The following is a 12,354-nucleotide window of genomic DNA, read 5'->3' on the forward strand; positions in this document are numbered from 1 at the left end:
GCTCATAATGGCATCAGGTGTCAAGGCTGCACTGAGGGCCATTTGGAGAATTTAGAGCAATGCTCACAGAATTCCGCCGCCTGAAGCTCCGTCTCAGCAACATTTACTCTGGCCCACATCCCAGACTCTTTTAGTTATCCACTTCAGACCCAAAAAATCTGCCGCAAATATTTCACCATTATTACAGTTTCTCAATGCAGTTGCTGCTGGGAGGTGCACAATACATTAATGTTGCTAAGATTTTAATGCCATCTGCCAAATAACATGGCAAAATTATTTTTTTCAGCCTTTTTCAAAATCCAAATAAATGCCTGGCTTTCACCCAAAAATACTTCAAAACAGATTCTTGCCTTGAAAATAGTTTGTTTTAATCTGGAAGGACAGCCCCAGTGAATGGCAACAGGATGCTTAAGAGCAGAAAACGCTGAGATCTTAGCTGTGCTCATCAGCTTAGTCAGGTCTGTTCTTTTGCTGTCAGTGAACTGCATTTTTAATGTGACTTTTAATTGCCCTGGACCACATCCCATACAAAATAACTGCAACTATGCATCATAACCACTAAAACCAAGGCACTGACAGACTGACGTACAAACTCCAATTATGAAACTTTCTTGAAAAATGCAGGGTGAAAGTAGTACTTCTTTCAGATTTAATACACTGAGCAGTCACGTCCACGCCCACATCTCAAACGACAACGCCTGACTCTGCTCCAGCACCAGATTAACCACTCACCCTTTAAAAGACCCTCCTCAGCTCCCATACCTTTGCGGAATCTCGTCAGAGACAACCGCCCTTCCTTGTGACTCCTCGCTCATCTCCAGTTCTCAGTTCACGTTCTCCGGTTGTTGACCCTTCACTTTGTTTCTCGACCACGTCCACAGATCTTCGTTTCAACTCCGATCGCCATTCGACCGACTCTTCGCTTCGTCTCCTGACCTCGCTCATGGATTCCCGCTCTGACCCCGACCGCCGATCAACCGACCCTCCGCTTGTCCCCGATACCGAGAACAACTTCCCTGATCCTCTGGATCCAGACGAACGACCCCACACTTCGGTTCTTCCACCCCGTTTCACCATGACAGTAGTGAAGTATTGTAAAAGTTTCTTCAGCTTTTAGAAATTCACTGACCGAGGTCCAATGTCTAGCGTTGAACCCTTCCCATTTAAACACACTTCAATTTTTCTTCGGTGCATGTGTCCACACTATGAAAAGCCTACCTCCTATCCGGGCGTTGAAGGCGATACCGACAATACAGTGCGAGTTGTTGGCCACTGCCGCAACCTCCCCTGCGCACCGGGTCCCGTGTCTGGGAAGAGGGGAGATAGTAATGTCCTGTGCGTTGGATTTTTAAAAAAAACAACAGAACAGTTCTGGATCACAGAAACATAGAGGCAGAAAGCACACTGAGAAATTGCAAATACGTGCATGTACATCACATAAGGCAAGAGCTTACAGTATTTCACAGGTATGAGCACAACAAATTCCAGAAAGGTGTCCAAACATTCCAGAATTCATTTGACTTACCATGCAAATGAAATGTTAATCTTTACCAAAAAGGAAGTTAGACAGTTTGGTCATCAACATATTTACAGAGGAAACTTCAGGTGCAGACCATAATAATAAAATACATTTCCTTGCCAAGTCAATAAGAGTAATCACCCGACAGTCCATAACTTCAGTGAAAAAAAAAGATTCTGAGTTGTGATTTAACAAGAAAATAGAAGGGGACAAACTAAATATGTTGCTAAAGGTTTTTTGAATGTGGTGTGGTGTGGTGTGTGGTTTTTGAATTTGGTGTGCACATGACAGAGGACCTCTCCTGGACCGTGAACACCACCTGCCTAGCCAAGAAGGCACAGCAGCATCTCCATTTCTTATGGAGGCTGAAGAGAGCCAAACTCCCCACCATCCTCACTACTTTCTACAGGGGCATGACAGAGGGCGTCTTTACCAGCTGTCTCACCATGTGGTACGGGAACCGTACAGTCTCCGACTGCAAGACCCTACAGCGAGTGACAAGAACAGCTGAAAAGATCATCGGACTTCCTCTTCCCGCCATCGACTCTACGTAGAAAAACCGCTGCATCAGCAAGGCCACCAGCATTGTGGACGACCCCTCTCACCCCTCTCACAGACTCTTCACCCTGTTGCCATCTGGCAGGAGGTACAGGAGCATCCGCGCCACCACCAGCAGACTCCACAACAGTTGCTTCCCTGAGGCAGTCAGACTACTCAACACCCAGCTGGCTCCCAACGCTCACCTGGCTCCGTCAAACAATTAACTCAGCACTACCGCTACGCCACAACTGCCTACAGCTCGCAGCCATACCCACATCCACATCCTGTCCTGTGTATTTATTTATTGTCTTGTGCTATGTTTCGTGTTGCACCATGGTCTCCGAAGAAACGACATTTCGTTCCACCGTACACAAGCTGTATAGAGAAATGACAATAAAAACAACTTGAACTTAAATGGTTGGGTGAACACTGTTCCAGTGAGCTTGTATCATATGTTATTCACACACACACATTTTCAGAACCGCTTGTCCCATACGGGGTCACGGGGAACCGGAGCCTACCTGGTAACACAGGGCGTAAGGCCGGAGGGGGAGGGGACACACCCAGGACAGGACGCCAGTCCATCGCAAGGCACCCCGAGCAGGACTCGAACCCCAGACCCACCGGAGACCAGGACTGTGGTTCAACCCACTGCGCCACCGCACCCCCTATCATATGTTATTCAAAATGAAAAATAAAGAGTCGAAGACAGGCGCCCATACGGATTAGCTCTCTAAGGAATGAGCTATGATGCTGCTCCAACACACCAGCCCAGGTAAGTCAATCACTTCACTATTGCTCTTCTCATCGCTGCATGTGGCAGCCCTGGTGTGAGCTTTGGTGTAAGGTAAGGCAAAGCTGAAGCTTCAGAGAAACCTGATTAAAAATATAGCTAAATCACACCCCTCACAAGAGTAAAAAGCCTCACTTTCACTTGAGCGCGTACACCAGTAATGAGTAATGAATTTTTAATGATGCCTGGAAGAAACAAGAGGAGGAAGAAAAGACGAACACTGAGAACGCAGAAATCAAAAACTGACAACTTCAAAGAGGTGGAACGACCTCTCCAATTCAGCGGCGATAGAAAAATGGGTGCATATAGGTGATTACAGAGAGATGAGTTAGAGAAAGAGGCACAGACAGTGAGATGAAGAGGGTGAGGCTCTCTCCTTGCAGCCTGCGGTCAGTCTGCGGTCAAAAAGCCATTGTTAGAATCGGCTGCTTCGCTAGGAAGTACGAAGCGGGGCATGCTGTACTCTCCTGTTAGCCCGCCGCTAATGAATGGAGCGTACACACCGAGCGGAACTGAAGAGAACACCTCATCAACGCTGGCTGACAAACCAGCAAAAAAGAAAAAACACTTTACTTCCCTCCTCCGCTCTCAACACCACACTCCTTTCTTTCACCGACGATGCATGACTCGAGACCACAGTGAATTACAACATTTTCCAGTACAATTTCAAAAATCACATTAGAAATGTATTATATATTATATTATAACTTATTATATATTATATTAGTATTTTACAGGGTGATCATGACTGTAGCCTTTTTTATAAGCTAAAATGTACTAAATAAAGCAAATCTCCAAAATGCATAAACTGCAAAAATTGTAAAGCCTTGGAATAAAAGTATCAACAGCAACACATACTAAATAAATACTTCTCCGCAAAGAAAGAAACACTACAAATATATAAAGACTTAACTCATATTTGATATTTGAGGGAGAAAATCCATTAGATTCAGTTTTTGTCTGAATATAAAGTCCCGCCTACAATGATTATTAGCACACTGACAGGGCCCCGGAGGAAAGGCGGTTAGATGAATGGCAACATGTACCAAAGAGGAACTCCCACTCTATTTCAGATGAAAGACACCCAGACATTTAATTAAAGCAACGTATTAATTGGTTACATTTGGTCACATGTGGCGCATGCCTGGCGAAATGACAGAAACCAGACTGTCAGAGCCGAAGAGGATGCTGACACCTACTTGTTTTCGTTACTGGAGTCATAGCGTGGAGTAGGGTCGTGGTCATTCCCGTTGACATCATAGCTTGCAAGCTGATCCTGGAAAAATAAAAAGATGGAAACAGAAACAATTTATCGATTCTGCAGGGGGAGTTTTTCTTCCTTTCAGTCATATCTCTTCATCGGTGTGAGCAAAAAGTCATAAGAAGCAACTTGGCCCAATTTACAGCTGTAGCCGACCAAGAAAACAGGATTTATTCATGGTAAGGTTGTGTCCTACAGTGCTTGCTGTTGGAGGCTCGAGGAGTGTTCAGGGTAGGGAATCTGACTACAGCCTCTGAGGCACTGGGGGAGCCGAATACTGAACGGGAACTCACAAAATTCTGGGATAGATCTGGGTGATTCTTCTCGATGCCGTCGTCCAGGATGGTGACCACCACGTTTTTACCCGTATAGCCCCTCTGCCAGGCAGCCAAGATATTCATCTCGGAACGGCAGCGGTTGTTCTTATCACCGCAGTGCTTTCCAGCAACGAGAGGAATAACCACAATGTCAACACCACTATGGGAGTGGTCACACTCAGCCCAACATGACTCCACTGCCCCTCTGACCTCCTTACATATGAAGGCCAACATAAATAAAAGGTAGAAAATTACCTTCAGCTCTTTCAGGAGGCTGGGACAAACCTCAAACGCCTTACCTATTCCCCATACACCCAAAATATATTAAAATCCTTATTTCTGAGTTTTTAGTGTTTGGAAGAAATTCAAAACTGCACTCCCTAACTTTGAAGACATCATTGCAGAGGACCTTTAACAAATTCAAAGCATGTAAAGCTGATGAATATTTTTTTATCTCCTTCCTATTAGAATGAGGATTCTGGTCTTGATGAAAGCAGCAGGTAGTATTGTGGTAAGATGGCTGCAATACCAGGATGGGCTTTTTCTTTTTACAGTTTCTAGGAAAATACTTCATATAAACCTGCCTCCGTGAAACACCCAACCATATAAATGATTAACAAAACAAGAAATATCATGTGATTCAAGTAACTGTGTATGCTACTGTAAGGAAGTAAATGTGGTTCTGGATAGGACTGCCAACTAACTAACTGCTTTTAACCAAAGAACCATGAGTTTACTTACAATATACCACATGCTAGACCACTTGGGATCGTTGAAGTGGATGAAATTCAGGTCATTGCTTGTGTACCTTTTCACTCGTGACTTCACTACCTGCTGCTGAATCCAATCAACCTGAAGTACAGACACACAAAAACTATTAGATAAACAGAAAGAAAAGAGAACCATGTGTGGGCTGTTGTCTCAGTCTCATTATAAACTCCCTTCCAAACCATGGTCAAACGTCCGTTTTCGTTTGTCTGAGTGGAAAGTTGGTTATCTGCAATTATGCAGAGAAAGGCCCGGGTCTGAAGCACTGGAGACATATCTTATCTGGAGACATGTCTTATTTGCTGAGTTATTAACTCACAGGATGCATTTTACACAACGAACATGCCATTCACCAGACTGACACACTTCTGCGTGCTATATTAGCTTCATTACAGACCAGCAGACAAGCCTTGTCTTGCAGAACACATTGCATTATAATGGCACGAGACACTGAATATAAACTGGCACAGCCCGACGTATTATATCTCATGTCTCTCCACATCCCACTCACCTTGTTATATACATTTTCACCAGCCTATTGCATAGATTTATCTGCAGCTGTAAATAAAAGCCATTCTCATTTTCCTAATTGTAAAACTTACCCAACCACTGGAAGGAATAAAACAAAAAATTGCCCTTGAAGAGAATGTAACTGTAGATCCGTGGAAATTGTCATTTGGAAACCGTGTACAGAATATATTCGGATGCAAACTCCCTGTCCTTACTGTTGGGATCTGGATGAGGTCTAAAGCTGTTGTTCTCGACCCTGGTCCTGGAGGACTCCGGTCCATGCTGTTTTTGTTCCAGCTGAGCTCTTAATCAATTTGCGGATGGTTTCACACGACTGAAAACTGAGTGCTCAGCTAACGTGTTTGGGTTTAATGTGATTTGAATCGTGTGATGCATTCAATCAACAGCTCAGTCAAGCATAATTAATTAAGAGCTCAGCTGGAACAAAAACGGGGGTACATAGGGGTCTGCCAAGACCAGGGCTGAAAACCACCGATCTGAAGCAGACTGATAATTGACTATATGAATTTCTTTCCCACTTGGCTGCCAAAGGTTCTTTACCATAAACTTGTTTCAGTCCCAAAACACAGGCAAATTTGTATCTCCTTGATTTTAAATAAGTGTTGTAACATCTATATCGCAACAAATTTTGGGACCTGACGTGAGCTTTGTACGTATATGCTAAACAACTGCAAAGCCGGAGCTCTTGGTTTGATTTCTCCTGAAGTCTCTGCTATCTGAGGAGGATAATCTAACAAAGATGGCCACATTCTTGGCCTAGGAAGAGAGTCTGAGTCATCTTAGACAGGAAAGCTTTATTGGACAATGCAGTGCAAGTCCCTATTTAATTTCATTAGTGTTACATATATGACCCTAGAACAAGGAAAAGAATTCTCTACTGTACAGACAGGGTGGTTTCCAACATGCGTGGGACAGTGTACTGATTTATGAAATGACGTATGTAAGCCATGGTAAAAGTTAGACACAAAATATTTACACAAGTTTAAGATCAAAATGCATGTAAACTTTCTTGATGTCATTGTATATCAAGGCTTCCATTGTACATAATCAATGGAATCTCATCTTTTGTATTCAATCTGGCTCTTTAGGAAACTAAACATTGCCCATAACCGCTCCATTAGCTTGCGAAAAACAACTTAAATACAGAATACAGTCTGGGGTAGGTAGTCAGACACCAACCTTTGGATCCATATGGATGAAGCTGTGAGGGCCTCGTGTTGAAAAAGTTGACCGTCTGACAACTTTGCTGTGGTGAAAATGGTAATGATCCTCCAAGCTCCCAATCTACATAACAAAGAAAATGCAAAGTTATAAAAAGTACCCTTAGAAACCAACTGCATCCAAATTTACATTAGATAAAATGACAACTGAGAAAAAAAAAGACATCAGCACTCCACTGCTTAAAGTGGGAAAAAATTTTTGTAAATGATTAATAATTTTAAGTCTATAAGTAGATCCATAGAAAAGTACAGAATTTGAAAAAAGCTGTATGCAAAACAATGTCAAGTTAAAGAATGTGTAGTGATAAATATGTACGCCCCAACATGTAGGCTGGGGTTGAAAGCATATGAGGTTTCTGGCACAGCACCCACAGCTTTGTTCCCGGAGCTAAGGTATTCCTCCTTTCAAACTCGTCTCATCTCTCAGCAGCTCTTGAGCAAAGCTTTAAAATCCCGATCCCGGTAACCCGCCTTTCTTGCCGGGTTCGTTCCCAACTATGCTTCCCTTCTCCACGATTGAGTCGTACGTCATGCTGCTATTTTGATTTGACATGTGGACATGTTTTAATTCTGAGAGTTGTTTTCCAGCACAGCTTGTCTAGAGCACACACTCCTAGGAACAGTGTGACAGGCGGCAGCGAGCGGGAGCCGCGGAAGGTGAGGCAATGGATGCCGCAGCTTGAGCTCAGGTGAAATGGACAGATAAACAAAAAGCAGAACTCCTTGGGCAGGAGATAAGCTGCATATTAAAACTGAGTGATTACAAAATAAAACCAGTCCTTGATGTCTAAAATAAAAAAGTCTGTGAACACCCCTGCCTAATATACAAACCGCACAATGACTGACTTTTGGGTAACAGTGTGGAGGTCATTGGACTGGAAGGCAGAAGAGATCCAAACACTATGGCAAAAACACAGGACCCACACATATTGCCAATTGTCACTTGAGTTCCAATGGCACAGGGAAACGGCGAGGAAACACCGCCAGGCGGTTACCAGAAAAGGGCATTGGAGGCAGTCCTCAAAATAGCCCCCCCCAGGAGGCTGCAAGGAGTTTTGAGGTGTCAGTTGAAAGGGGCCTTGAGAGCTGCTTCGGTGCTGGGCCTGTGCGCACTGAGTCGAGGCTGAAGCCCATAACGCGGCTCCGAGTGAGCAGACTGGCCCAGTACACGTCCCGCTCCAGATTTCATAAAGATTACGTTCAGCAGGATGCTCAGCCCCCCTCGAAGAGCAAGAGCGGCTGGGCTGGGTACAACACACCCAACACAAAAGGACAGAAGGTAAGAGGAAGACAAGAGGCCTTCAAGCCGCATCACACTGCAGAACAGATGGATTTATCACCTGGATTCTCATACGATATTTAATTACATTTAAATATTAAGTGCACTATTATAACGAATGATGTAATACTACTAAGCATGCAAAACAGAATTAATTATTATATCTGTGTAAGGAGAAGAAAGACTAGAAGTAAGGAAAAAGAACAGTTCAATTGTGATGTAGATGTAAGTGAGCAACACCAGTGCTGGTACTTCTGGTGGATAAATTCTTCACATTCATCAGAATCAGAATCAGAATCAGAACGAGCTTTATTGCCAAGTATGTTCGCACATACAAGGAATTTGTCTTGGTGACAGGAACTTCCACAGCACAGACACAGAATGACAGTGACAAGACAGATGAGAATTTCATTCATTTGTATTATACATTTTCAGAAGAAAAACATTTCGGTCCAATAAATATTTTTTAAAAAAAATGTCGACACCTTAGGCTCCAGAAACACCAGATATCTGGATTTTACTCTTTTTTCACTTTGTCAAGGGTCAACACGGCGGTGTGGACACTGGGTAAGAATATGCTTGACCATTTCGGTTTCTTAACTAGTGTCAAGTAGGCATGCGGGGGGGAGGCTCAGTTCAAAGAGTCCGGACACCTGAGAGGGGCGACAGGTCACCGAGAGCACAGTGTGAGCACAGTGCAACATAGTGTAAGACAGCATTATACAGTGCAAGACAGTATAACATTTATTTATTTAGCAGATGCTTTTCTCCAAAGCAACTTCCAATGAACTCTATGTAGTGTTATCAACCCACACACCTCATTCACCGCAGTGACTTACACTACTTCCAATGGGTCACTCATCCATACATCAGTGGAACACACTCTCTCGCTCTGTCACTCACACACTATGGGGGAATCTGAACAGCATGTCAGAGGAATAAACAGTGGAAGATAGCTGGTAGTGTAGTGGTTAGAGCTACTGCCTCTAGATCCCAAAGTCATAGGTTCAATGCCCCCCTCCAGCTGTAGTATCCTTAAGCAAGGTACTTACCATAAATTGCTCTAGCAAAAACTAACCCAGCTGTAAATGGGTAAATAATTGTAACCTAATGTAAGTCACTTTGGAGAGAAGTGTCAGCTAAATGACTATATGTAATATAGTGTTTGAACATGGGGGAGGGGATGCAGTGGGCTGGACTGGCTCCTGTTCTCTGGTGGGTCTGGGGTTTGTGCCTTGTGATGGACTGGTGTCCTGTCCTGGGTGTGTCCCCTCCCCCTCCAGCCTTATGCCCTGGGTTAGGCTCTGACTCCCCATATGGAACAAGTGGTTTAGACAGTGGGATTGGATAAATGTCCTCTGTAAACCCTTCTAGCTGAGTGACAAATGAAAGCCCTGAGTATAAACAAGTTCTTTTGTCACTTATAAGAACTTGAAGCACTCCAGCATCATTGACATTTACTTGACACTTTCTTCCAAAGTGACTTACAATGTTAGTCCACCTACAGTTACTTCCCTATTTACAGCTGAGAAATGTTACTGAAGCAATTTCAGGGTAAGTGCCTTACTCAAAGAAGGTATTACAGCCAGAGGTGGGGCTCGAACCTGCGACCTTTGGGTCAAGGCAACAGCCCTAAAACACTACCCTAACAGTTGTCCTGTAACTACCGTTTCAGAACATATTCAAAGTTGGTCGCTACAACGCCGGCTAATTTGCAATGACTCCGTGTCCTCAGGGGTATCGCTACTGTTACAATTCAGCTTGAGCACCTTCCAAACGTTCTGCCAGCAGGGATTCGAACCCGAATCATTCCGGTTGTTCTGCGACAGTTCTGACCAGATCAGATGGCAGGAGGACCCAACAGCATTTCAACAACCGGGAAATGTAACAACTCGTTAATTTTCAAAGACCGATAAGTCCACCGAACATGTAGAACGAGTGGATCCCGAGCTCCAAACTTGACCCGAAAGATGCCGGAAGGTGGCTCGCGATCCCCCGCGCGCATGATGAGTGATGATGACGGCGGCGACCTCCGGAGCGCTGCGCTCCTTAACCACAACTGGCCGCGTCTCAGGAGCGCCACACGTGCGGTGCGCTCAGTCCGACACTAACACCAGTGTTTACGGCTTTTCGGTTCGAATCCCCTCGATCATTTTAACGTTATTAGTAGCCTTGGCCAAAGGAATCAGCTGAATAAATAGTAGCGCGCGTATTTTACAATAAAAAAACACAACTGCCACTGGGCTGGCGTTTCTTAATTTGACAAATTAGTTGCATCACAAGTCAGTGGAGCAAAGTGCGCTTCTTCTCCACTTCCACATGTTTCAGCTGCTCAGTTTAATCTGGCTCGATTTTACTTAGAGAGATTCAAACACAAAAGGGAGTTACATATTAAGTCATATTGTTCATAATAAATACGCAAAAATCCAGCAAAATTATACCATACCATCGACAAGAATCATCACGGAGGTCGTTCGGAAACACAAAACTGACAAGCCTTGGGTGAGTTTAAAAAAGAAAAAAAAAAAAAAAAAACATAGAGTGCTGAACGAGATTGAGTGCCATACCTGGCCGAGGTTATTAAATCCATATTTTAAAGCGAGTCGCTCTGCTTCTTGCGGCCCCCCGCGGACGCGCACAGCCCAGTGGTTCGTGTAGAGACTCCGAGAGGACGGAGAGCCGCGAGTGTGCCGGACAGCCCAAGTGAAGAACACACACACGACGAACACACGCATGTCGCCTCTCTGTGTCCTCCTCCTCTATCTATGCGGGCTACAGAGAAAACGTGTGTGAAGCTCGAAAGATACACTTAAAAATGATACTATACTTTGTACTTCGAAATAGCATTAAACATAATGCCACAAGCAGGTGGTCGCTCGATATAAATCTTACGGTTTCATTCATTTATACTAGAATAGTACAATAACCGAGCGGAATCGTCGACAATCATCTCAATTGAGATCTATATGAAAAGTTGTAGTAGAGAGAGAGGTGTGCGCACCGGGCGCGTTCCCGCTCCGCTATATGTCAACGGAGCAGCCAATGGCGAAGCGCGCTCCCTTCCAGCCTATAGCAGCGGTAAGCGGAGCGTGGAGATGTGGGAGACACACTAACACCGGGTTCAACTGCATACTGAAATCTTACTGGGCACTCTGACACCGGACTGGACACACTGACCCCGGACTGGACACACTGACATCTCACTGGACGCACTGACACCAGACAGGACACACTGACACACAGTAAGTTGCGAGCGTCCCGAGCAGAGAGTGCGGTGCGCGAACGCCCGTGAACGCCAGTGGAACGGAACGGAACGGAGCGGATTATAACGGGACAGCTGAAATACTAGTAGTTCTCTCCGCGTGTTTCACTCATTCGTACAGTGCATTTAAAAACTCGATGTTGACAATTAAACTGTCTATCAACAAAATCGAGATGATGGTAAAAATGCGGCGCACGTGCAACTTGCAAGACCTGGTGCGGAACACTTGTACGATGGTGTAAATTTAGGTGTGAGTGACATTTTTGTACTGGATTGCTGGGGGAGACTAAATGTGATTGAACTACTAATAAGAATTTCCTCCACAGGCACATTCGCGAGGCTTCTAGAAGCGATTAAAAGTTGGAAAAAAAAATAGCTTAACTTTAAATTTCAGCTCATTATAGAAAAGGTTATTGTCAGTTTACACCCTCTCGCATGGTCCGGTTAGGTGGCTGCTGGTTTGGCCGTTCGCTGTAGTATCTACACCAACCACCAGAGGGCGACTCTGACGTCTTACATCACAATGAAAGACGGATAAATGCTGTAAGTGCACATGGTCTCGCTTCACGATGCTAATATTGAGCGAAACGTGCGGCTTCTGCTGAAAAGGCGTATTGCGGCAGTTTTTGCCTTTAAGAAATAATAGGAAAAACCACGAATGGGACCGGTGTGACGTGACTAAGCGCCTAAAAAGCACGCAGACCTATTGAACTTCATCTTCTTGCTGGGGGTAGCCGTTTATGTTTTGTCAGCTTTTAAAAATATCTGGGCTGAATTAAAAAAAAAGCATGTAAAGCTGGGTCACACTTAGTAAATTAAGTAACATTTGGGTAAACTGTTTAAGTTGCCTGACAATTGGAAGGA

At 44.3% G+C, this 12,354-nt stretch overlaps 1 protein-coding gene across 1 annotated transcript in view; it reads right to left on the reverse strand.

The window, feature by feature from the left end:
* The window catches only part of pcsk6 (proprotein convertase subtilisin/kexin type 6), a 37,580-nt gene extending 25,999 nt beyond the window's left edge, over nucleotides 1-11,581 (reverse strand). The window contains exons 1-6 of the mRNA XM_018764015.2: nucleotides 10,796-11,581; nucleotides 6,909-7,013; nucleotides 5,172-5,282; nucleotides 4,407-4,550; nucleotides 4,052-4,128; nucleotides 1,219-1,307 (exon numbers count right to left, since the gene is read on the reverse strand). Coding sequence (XP_018619531.1) covers nucleotides 1,219-1,307; nucleotides 4,052-4,128; nucleotides 4,407-4,550; nucleotides 5,172-5,282; nucleotides 6,909-7,013; nucleotides 10,796-10,963 — 694 coding nt within the window. The 5' untranslated portion in view covers nucleotides 10,964-11,581. The remainder of the gene's footprint in view (nucleotides 1-1,218; nucleotides 1,308-4,051; nucleotides 4,129-4,406; nucleotides 4,551-5,171; nucleotides 5,283-6,908; nucleotides 7,014-10,795) is intronic.
* Between the last annotated feature and the right edge of the window lie 773 nt (nucleotides 11,582-12,354).

This window comes from Scleropages formosus, chromosome 11, assembly GCF_900964775.1.
Source record: "Scleropages formosus chromosome 11, fSclFor1.1, whole genome shotgun sequence".
Classification (NCBI taxonomy): domain Eukaryota; kingdom Metazoa; phylum Chordata; class Actinopteri; order Osteoglossiformes; family Osteoglossidae; genus Scleropages; species Scleropages formosus.